We start from the raw sequence: 10,258 nt of genomic DNA, 5'->3' as shown, positions 1-10,258 counted from the left end.
CATTCCCTCTCTAAAACAGGTGGTTGATGCCCAGGCTCCCAGCAGGAGGCCACTGGCCAGTGTGCCCATGCTCTGGGGCCCCCACTCATCAAGCTGTGCTTAACAAGAGTCAGCTGGAGGGACTTACCTGGTGGCACAGTGGTCAAGAATCCGCCTGCCAATGCAGGGGACACAGGTTCAATCCTTACTCCGGGAAGATCCCACATGCCGCGGAGCAACTAAGCCCACGCACCACAACTACTGAAGCCCGTATGCTGCAACTACTGAAGCCCGCGGGCCTAGAGCCCATGCTCCGCAACAAGAGAAGCCACCACAATGAGTAGCCCGCACACTGCAACGAAGAGTAGCCCCTGCTCGCCGCAACTAGAGAAAGCCCATGCACAGCAACAAAGACCCAATGCAGCCAAAAAAAAAAACCAGTCAGCTGGCTTTATCCCCAAACTCATCCCTACACCAACAAAATGGGAGTGGGAAACGGATTGCTGCTTCTATGAAAACTAAGTTGAACACCTTGGAAAGTCTTCGTAAAGGTGGTAAACCAATCAACCAACAAAAAACTGTTGCCAAATTAGATTTAGGGAGAGACAATTGTAAAAGACTGGGGGGAAAATCATGAAAATATAGGCTGATTCTGCTGCACTCAGATTCCTTTGCCTGTGTCAGTTCTTGGACCATGACAGATGATGTTTAGGAAGAGAAGAGCTGAACCAGTCAGAGAAAGGAGACCCATGCATTGAAAGACTGTAATGGTGGACACTGATTTAACTTATCATACAATGTTAAAGGTGTGGATAGAGTTGATTATGATTCTTTACGTTAAATGAATTTTTCAAATAACGAGCCAACCACTGGTCGAAAAAGGGTTAGACAAGGGGTCTCCATCACTTTGTCAAAGGTGGAGGGGGATCTGTCATCCTATTAGCAATCCTCAGCCCTCCTCGTCCAAAGAACTACTTTACCTTTGGAACCTTGAAAGGAAGCCACCCCTGGGAAGGTGTTCAGACAGGAGGGTGACAAGGGGGTCTTGCAGGGAGCTGTACTGAGGCTGGCTGCCACCCTGCCGCCTCCTTCAGAGCGCCAAGAGCCTCACCTGCATAAGTGGTGCCGTCGATGTCCACAGACATGTTGATGCTCCCAACGCTGCTCGTGGTCAGGTTCAGTGCTGCAGCCGAGGCCTCTGCTCTGTCCTCTGCTGGGGACAAGGGAGACAGCAGGCCCGGTCAAGCCCTCCGGCATTTCTGTTGTTCCCTCCAAGGCTCTCCCGCCCTCCTGGCCTGGCCACAGCAGGCTGAGGCCTCCCAGAGTTAGAAAGCACCTGGATAACCTTCCGCCGAGTGTAAGGTGTGGCAGGAGAACCAGGCTGGTGAACGTCCTATGGCTGGCTTTCTCCACTGAACCACTTCACCTTCCCAACTCCCTCTGCTCTCAGAGAAGAGGGATCACATAGACAAGGAGGCTGACCTCAGCTCGCAGCTGCGCACTGATGCTTTCAACACGATTCAGCAAACCCTGAGCACCCACTATCCACCGGGTGGGGCATCAGAGGTCACTAAGACCCAGTCCCTTCCTCTGAGGATTCGCCTTGCCTCCTCCTTCCCGTAACCAGGCTGGGAGGTCCTCAAGGAGAGGGTCTACCTGCCCAGCACCTGGCACTCCCTCTCAATCTGAGCCATCCGTGGTTTGTGGAAGGCTGCAGGCGCTGGAACACAGGGCCTCTGCCCTTTCATGATGTTGAGAGCCAAGAATTCTTCCAGATGAGCTGCCTCATCTACTAGCCTCTGGCTTGTGCAGGGCCAGGGGCACCTGGCCTGAGTGGGTAAATAGGGCAGAGCCCTGCTGTCTGCGCTGTCGCCTCCAGTTCCCTTCAGCTCCTCGCCGGGGGGAGAGGGACAGGGAGGGGCTGCCTGGGAACACGCACAGCTCTCTTCACACCTGATTTCTTCCCAACACGAGCCTGCTCATGTTTGTTCTGAGACAGAGTCAAGAATGGCAAAGAAAATGTGTGTGAGGGGGAAAGAGGAGAAAGGGGAACAAGGGATGTGGAGTGTGTGGTTCGGGGGGGAGGGGAGAAGGTGGGGCACCTGAAAAATGTGGAGGGGAAGGGAAAAGATGCCAGTTATGCTGCCAAACTTGTATTTCCTCCTGCCCTCTCTCCCGGGGGTCACGGGCAGCCTGGCCTGAGGCAGCTCTGGCCCCTCACTGAGCCTCCGGAACGGAGGTGCTGTCTTTCTCCCAGACGGTGAGGCACGGGGGTGAAGGGCGAGCCCTTTAATTGAGACAGATCAAAAGGCAGGAGGGGACAGGGAAGACACAGCAGCTGTCCCTCAAGGTCTCCTGCTCCTCCTCCTTGAACAACTGCTTTTCCTCTTTGCTAGAGAACAGGGCACGCCTGAGGCAACTGCAGGTCCCCTGGAAAATGACTTCAGCTTTGGTGAACTGAGATCTCTGTGGCCACCAAAGCCTCAGGTGGCTCTTTGGCCTCTAGATCCATCTGGGGGCCAGGGGGGCAGAACCTGGAGGGGCTCCACCCCAGTCCCCGGGACGTAAACGGGCCCTCGAATGGAGCCGGGGTTTGGCGCCTGCGCCCGGCGCTCACCCCTGCCGTTGATCCTGATCTTCATGGGCAGCTGCCGCGCCATGCTGAAGAAGTTGCGCTGGAAGGCCTGCTGCACCAGGCGCTGCTCCTCCTCTGACAGCCTGGACGCCTTCTTCTCAGGGGGCTCCCCCGACTCCAGCCGCTCCCGCAGCTGCTCCAGCGTGGCCGTCCGGGTACCCGCCTGCTGGCTGGCCAAGGTCACGGGCACAGCCAGGCGATTTGGCACGGGCACGGTTGTCACTGGGACTCCATCACCTGACAAAGGCACCAGAGCTGGACCCAACCCATAACCCACCCTCCCACCTGTGTCTTGGACCCAGGGAACTTGGCGTCCTTCCTCCCTGCCCTTCCTCCTCACAAGGGCCCTGCAGACCTTTCCTGAGAGTGGTTGCTGGGGATATCCGAGGGCCACTGGCATTGGTGCCACTGCCGGAGCCCAGCCCGAGGATGGGGAAGCGGATCTTGGGTGGGGAGAGGAGGGCAGGGGCCCCAGCGGCAGCGGCAGAGGCAGCGGCGGGCGAGTAGCCAAAGAGGGAGGAGCTGTAGCTGGGCCGGCGGCCCTCCCTCCGGTTGCCGTCAATGGCTGCCTGGAGCTCGGCCGGGGAGCTCAAGGCTTTCTTCTCACACTCGTAGGCATAGAGATACTTCATATACCTGGAGGGAAGGAAGGAAGGAAGCCAGAGTCATCCAAAATGTGGCATGAGGACTGCCCAGTTTAAGTCGATGGGCCTCTGGAAGCGGGCTCTGTGGGGCAGGCTCTGTCCTCTAGGACAAAGGAGCACAACCTGGTGCACCCGATGGAAGAGGAACCTCCCGGACAGCGATGCCCCACCCCAGGCCCTCTAACTGCTACCCAATTCTAAACGCAGCTCGAAGTGGAGGCACGGTTCATTAGGGAAATAGATATTTTCGCTAACGTTTCATGTTTGTGTGGCGCCTTTCTAGTGCCCTGGGAGAAATGAGAAATGCCATGTTTTGCAATGTCTTTCTGGCTCCTTGATCTCCTAACCGTTCTGAGTCAGGCTGGTCAGACAGGAGCAATTCTTCCCACTGTGTGTGGACCTAGAAGTGCTGTCCCTCTTTGTGTCAGATGCCCCAAGAAGCAATTCGCTACCCAAGAACCCTGGGAGAAGGACTGCTATGCTGGATATTGCTCTGTTCCCAACTTCTCCTGGAACAGTTTCACTAGATAAAACCCTTCTACTTTTCAACAAGGCCTTAACATGCCACCTAACCTATACATGACTGATCTTTCCGTATTTTTCACAGAACAACGTCCAGAGTTCCAAAAGAACAGATTCCCCTCTGGCCCTCATTCGCCAGTGCTCCTCCTGTTCTCACTGCTTCTATCACCCTTGTAATTGACTCAAATGGGTAGAAAAACAGGTCACCAGTCCCAGTGGGGCCAGCCTGCCTGCCTTCCTCTGGGTCCGCTGTTGCTGGGCAAGCTGAGTGTCAGGTAGGAAGGGCCAGGCTTAGGGTGGAGGCGCTGTGTGGGAGACGACGTCCTGGAAAAAGTGTGGATTTCAGAGACAGAAGCCCAGGCGTGACTCTTCAGCCTGAACACTTACTAGCTGGTATGGCTCTGACCAAACGATCTAACCTCTTGAGACTTAGTTCTTGTTGTCTGGGAAACAAGGACAAAAACCTTCTTGACAGGGTTGCTGGTGAGGTTTGAATGAAACAGAACAGTGAAGCAGCAGCACACAGGAGATGCTTGGGAAGGGGCGCTCTCAGGATTACTTAGGTTAGGGAGGGGTTCATCTCAGAAAGCTCCTGGCCCTTTCAGGAATTCCGCCCATCTTGCTCACTATACAGTGGAATTTCCTTCCTTCCTTTCCTCTAGGTTAAAGCATCCCCTTTCTCCAGCCTTAGCTTCCTTTCCCCAAGGCTCTGGCCACTCACTGGGTCCTCAGGGTGAAGGCGGCGCTGGTGATGGATGTGGGCAGGTTCAGGCCTTTGGTGATCTCCCTCCAGATCTTCTTGTTGATGATCTCCACCAGGCCCCCCTTCTCCGTCACCAGCTTATACAGCATATATAGGTCCAGGATCTGCTTGGCCATGATGGGGATTCGGTTGATGGGGGTCCCTGTGATTGCGCGAAGAGAGAAACAGAGGGTTGTGTCATTACCATGCAGAGAAAGAAGACATCTGTGGATGCCCACCTTTTGCTGAGTTGGAAATATGTTCATAAATCTGCTTAGAAGTATAATTTGACTCAAACTCCCAAAGCCTGGAAGCTATCAGACTAGCTGCCAGTTCTCCTTGGGAAGAACAGAAAGATAGGTCCAACTCACAGGCTGTGTGGCCTTGGGTAAAACACACAGCCTCTCTGGGTCTGTTTCCCATCTGTAAATAAGAGGGCCAGACTAAATGACTTCAAAGATTTTTTTTTTTTTGCTAGCAGTATGATTCCAGATTCTTTCCTAATGATTTGGCAACTCAGTCCTCTGGAGCCTTCAGAAGCCATTCAGCTGCCTCCTCAGGGAAGTCTTTCCCTGACTCCCAAGACAGGTGAGGTCCTGCCCCATTGTCCACCTGGAGAGCTTCCTGGGCTTCTCTTTTGCAGCTCTCAGTGCAGTTTATAACCGTGTTTTTATTTGCCTACTGCCTGTTTTCTCTTCATCTCTTCTCCTGCTGCAGGACGGAGAAATGGTTTTTTCTCTCCTGTGTCCCCACCATGTCAAAGGAGCTGCTGGGCACACAGGTCTCCAGGGGGATGAAAAGCCACTCAACAATTCTCTCCCCGCTAATCACTCCAACCCCTCCCTGGCCTCTGAAAGAGGGAGGGTCAGAGCCGCTTCCGCCCACGGGCCCCGAAGGGAAGTGAGAGGAGCCAGGGACTTGATTAGGAAACCTGGCACCGAGCAGGAAGGCCCACTAATGAGCACCGGGGGACGGCAGGGAGGGCGGGGCCAGGCTCCTTTCTCGGGCGGCTGGGATGCTCGTCAGGAGGCGTGATGGATGACTGTCATTTGGCAGCCTCGGGATTAATGATCTGGAGGTCAGAGGGGAGAATTCCAGCAGGAAGGGTCACCGTCCAGGGCAGGGTATGAGACTTGTTGCCTTTTGATGGCAAGTCCTTTTACTGTACATAGGCTGCTCCTCCTGTGTCGCGGCCCCCCCAGGCTTGCTGAGGTCTCACTGACTGCCTGGTGGAGTTAGGCCAGCTTGATTAGAGAAGGGCTGTTTGTTTCAGCTCCTCCTGCTTCTTTCCCCTCAAGGAATGGCATTTTCTTCTCAGCTCTAGAACACTGGCCTCACCAACTCTTTTATAGGGTAATTCAAGCCAGAGTGGAGCGAAGGGTCCCACGTTTATGAGGAGGAAGTAGCATGAGCACGAACACGTGGCACTGCTATGGTGGGACCAGGCCTCTCTTCTCAGTGTGGAGAGGGAGCGAGAGGTCTTGAAGACCTTTGTCTTGACCGGCTGGTCTTTGGAGGGTCAAGGACAAAGGGGCCATAGAGTTAAGTTCAAAGGTTCATTGGTAAAGTATCAGAGGACTGCTGGCATGCTCCTAAGACACGACAGCTCGTGTGTTGGTTAACTTCTTCTCCCTGTGCTGTTCTGGATAGTAGACCTTATTCCTGTCATAAGCACAAGAGTCTCATGCAGCAGAACTGGCCTCCTGGCAGGACACGGCTAAGGTCTCCCTTCTTTGCAGGCCTGTCTGCCCGAGCACGCTCATGGCCTTGGTGAGTTCATACCCTCAGGGCATCACCTGGAGAGTCTGGGAGGACCACTCCCAAGGCCCCCTCACACAAGACCCCGAAGCTCTCAATTCCAGAAGCTTCCAGAACATCTTCACACATGTGACCTCTTCACTTCCAGGTCAGATGTTCACAATGAGCTCACCTTCATCCCCTAGGCCAGCTCCCATTTCCCATCACTTCCTCTTCTTCCAGCAGCACCATCATTCTTTGAGGTCTTGGGTAGACCTCCGAGGCAGCACTGGCTCCTCTCCCTCCTCTCTCACCCACCTTTAGGCTGTCGGGAGGCTCACCAATTACTGCTTTGAGGCCCCTCTCAAAGCCATCTTCCTCTCCGGCCCTCAGCCACCACCCTGGGCCAGGCCCTCGCTGGCTCACCATCAGATGCCCCCAGCAGCTTTGAATCCACGCGCTCAACCTGCACGCTGCTGCCAGACCATCTAATGAAAACACCACTTTCACGCCATTACTCGCTTCCTAGTTTAAAAACCCACAATGACTCTTACTGCCAACCCACCCCACCTCACATGTTCAATCTCACGACTCGGGTTCCCCAACACTCCTTAGAAGATTATGTACGATGTATTTCAAGCATGTCCCAACAACTCACTCTTACTCCAATCAGTTGGGTCTTCTCACCCTCACCCCTAAAGCCAAGCTCCTTTCTCCTCTACTTTTTGTTTTTACTCTCCCTCCTCATCAAGCCTAAAATGACCTGTCTGTGCTCAAATCCTCTCTACACTGGCCTTCAACGTTCACTCCCTCCAGGAAGAATTTTCCAACTACCCCAGTTCACATGGATTTCTTTCCTCTCAGAATTTCTATTATAACCACTACAAGTTCAGCAAATAGTTACACTTGTTTCACATATGTTCGTCTGGTATCCCAGGAGGACTGTAAGCTCAATGAAGGCAGGGACTGTTTTTCCTTCATCATGTCTTGAATATTATAATGTTTATAATAAGCTAAACTACCATGCAGATTAAACCAACCAACCAACCAACCTGCTTCTCAGAGTCAAAGCAACCGGCTCTGTCTTAACCCAACTGGGAATATTAAACGCATTTCCTTCCTGCTTGTGGTGTGCCCACCAGGGTCTGTCACTAACTCTAAGTGTCTAATTGCTGACAGCCCTGAACAGAAGTCACCCTCTCCTCTCAGGTCCTGGCAGGTTCATTAGGGGGTCACGACCCTTATTAAACAGACTGCGGAACCGAGGCCCAGGGTGGTTAAGCCCTTTGTGTCCGAGTCCTACAATAAGAGAACTGGCAGCACAGGAATGGATGGAGAGCTGGGGACTGAGAAGGTAAAGAAACCGTGACTTCATTCAGTGGGGCCAAAGGAAAGGCGAGACAGGTGTGAAAGAGGGCAAGGGGGCTGGGTCTGTGATGCCCACAGAGCAGGCGTGGCTGAGTGAGTGACCACCAAGCAGGGCACGCCCAGCCGAGGGAGTGCTGTCCTTCAGAACTGTCACCTTGGAGAGCCAGCTACCGCTCCGTTTGTGAAGAGCTTTCAGAGTTCACACTATTTTCATTTGATTCTCTCCAAGGGCGGTAAATCTTCAAATGTAAAGGGTGTATTTTACTTTTAGAAATGGTCATTCATGGAAACAAGCCAGGAAAATAGGATGAAGTGACCAGGCTGTTTATACTGATTTTGTGTGAAGATGAGGTGTGGCCATAAACCATGACAGATTATCTAGTGTGGCTCAAACTGCCTCTGAAGGCAACTCCCCAGAGAGGAATTATAGATTTGCTCGGAGCAGTCACTAGACTAAATGGCTAGTCATTTGAGATGGCTTCTTTCAAAGACAACAATGTCATAGATGTAGAAATTTCATTAAAAATTAGCCTTTTTTATAGTCACACAGAGAGTGACTGCATTAGGCTGGGAACTGCTCAGGGGCAAGGGAAACAGGTAGATACCGGGCCTGAGAAGACAATGAAGGAGCAAAGTGGCATTTCAAGTCCCCAGAGTGACCTCTTCCCAGCACCGCTGGAGAGAAAACACAGGCCAGGGCTGCTCTGCAACCCAGCCCCACTCTGGGCATGTGGGGGTCATGACTTCTCTCACCAGGGCCCCTAAGGCCTGGCCAGGCACCCCGGTTCCAGGATCAGTGGGTAAGGGGAATGGGCATTTTCTTCCTCATGGTTGGCTCTCCACGAAACTGCTAAAAGTAGCTCCCAGTGCAGGCGGGCCCCTCAGTACCGTCAGAAACAAAGCTGAAGCTATTCTGAGAGCCAGCTCTAGATGACATCATGGTTTTCTCACATTATGCAGCCAATCCAGACACAAAACTTGCCCTGGCTTCGATTCTTTCGACAACTAAGAGAGAGGCAGGATCCTCAGGCTGGTCTCTCTCTGCAGTCTGCTCTGTGCTTAGTGGGCCTGGCAGCCATCTCCCTTGTCCCAAGGAGACTCAACTATGGAGAGAAGGGGAGAAGGCCTTTTAGCTGAGTTTCCCTGCCTGAACAAGAAAGAAAACCAATACATCACGCTGGGGGGTGGGGATGGGGGGGGATCGACAATATTCAGGCCTCAGTTTCCCTGTCAGTCTGAAGCAAGGAATTTGCTTCCAGATGACTTCCAGTTCTAAAGTCCTATGAGTCTATGAATAAAAACTTAAAACAAAAATTGGTAGTTTGGGTGGGGGGGGTGGTGGTGGTGGTAGGATGAATTGGGAGATTGCGATTGACATATATACACCAATATGTATAAAATGGACAACTAATAAGAACCTGCTGTGTAAAAAAATTAAATTAAATTTAAAAAAATTGATAGTTGTGACTATTACCAAGGGAGGTGACTTGGTTTTAGGAGTTTGCCTGAATTACGAAGTAATGTTGCCAGGTAACCTTGAGATGGATGGTTTGGGATCTTCTCCGATGAAGGGCGCCTTTGTGGCTTAGGACCAGGTCTGTGAAGTTCAAGTCCATAAGCAATGGCTTTCTCTAGCCTTGTGGGGAAGTGGGGGAGTCTCTGGGCTGGATTACATCTTCCTCTAAAGAGGCTCTTCACCTGAGAGGGGGCAGGCCTCAGTCCACAATAAATGCAAAAGCAACCTGCAGAGAACCAGGAAGGAGTCCAGCAGCCACTGCAGGGAGCTCTCGGTGGGTCACCAGTGTTGGCCCTGCAGGAGGCCGAATCTCCGCCCCCATCACACCTCCCAGAGGGGGCGGGAGCACCTGATGGGGAAGCCTGTGGACTGTCAGTCACTGCTATGAAAGCAGGAGCTAGGATTGAGGGTAATTAATCATGCTCCCTCTGACAGCAATCCAGGGCCTTATCTGTACCCCAAGAAATGCCGCTGGTCTCCAGTTCCCTCCTCAATAAAGGAGACTGACAGTTCCAACAAAGAGGCCCCTTATCAGATTTCAGCCGGGGAGCCTGAGGCAGCCCGAGGGAGATGTGGAAAAGGCTTTTATGAGGCCCGGACCCAGCGAAGCTGTGGGGGCTCCTGGGGCTTTAACCCTTGGAGGTGGGAATGCCGCTAGGCACTGGCCCTCGCAGGCCAAAGCTGTGATCCGGAGCTTTCAGCGAAGATGGAGCTAAACAAAAGCTGCTCCCCGGCACTTGGCTCAGTCTTACCAGCAATCAGACTGTGGAGACATAGCTTAGTGGGGTAGAGGGCAGAGCGGGGAGATGGCCTCCTCTGGCACTAGAGACAAAGATGGGAGATGGCAGGAATGTTGGGGGGAGGGCCACTTCCTCCCCACCACAGAGAATGGGCACATTCCAGTCAAGACCAGAAGCAATCAGGGGGCAGGGACCCAAGACAGAGTCGCATGGCTGCCTTCCTGCCTACTGGTCAGGGGTGAGGGCCCAGGACCCAGGGCGTGGCCCTGCCAAGGACCCTCGCTGCTTTTTCCTGACTTTGAACAAGATCATTAATCATTTCCATAGCCTGTCAAGAGAGCTGGGCGGCTGACCAGGGAGCCTAGAAGAGTTAAG

General features: G+C 53.2%; 1 protein-coding gene across 2 annotated transcripts in view; it reads right to left on the bottom strand.

Annotated features, from left to right (window-relative positions):
* Positions 1-10,258, bottom strand: part of ARID3B (AT-rich interaction domain 3B) — a 51,983-nt gene that overhangs the window by 3,910 nt on the left and 37,815 nt on the right. The window contains exons 5-8 of one of the 2 annotated variants that reach the window (XM_068555590.1): positions 4,502-4,685; positions 2,970-3,250; positions 2,597-2,851; positions 1,091-1,192 (exon numbers count right to left, since the gene is read on the bottom strand). In XM_068555590.1, the coding sequence (XP_068411691.1) occupies positions 1,091-1,192; positions 2,597-2,851; positions 2,970-3,250; positions 4,502-4,685 (822 nt within the window). The remainder of the gene's footprint in view (positions 1-1,090; positions 1,193-2,596; positions 2,852-2,969; positions 3,251-4,501; positions 4,686-10,258) is intronic. The other variant, XM_068555583.1, reaches the window with a different exon arrangement.

The sequence above is a fragment of the Eschrichtius robustus genome, chromosome 1 (assembly GCF_028021215.1).
Source record: "Eschrichtius robustus isolate mEscRob2 chromosome 1, mEscRob2.pri, whole genome shotgun sequence".
Lineage (NCBI taxonomy): Eukaryota > Metazoa > Chordata > Mammalia > Artiodactyla > Eschrichtiidae > Eschrichtius > Eschrichtius robustus.
Note: the sequence above shows the minus strand (reverse complement) of the source record. Positions and strands in the feature narration are given on the sequence as shown.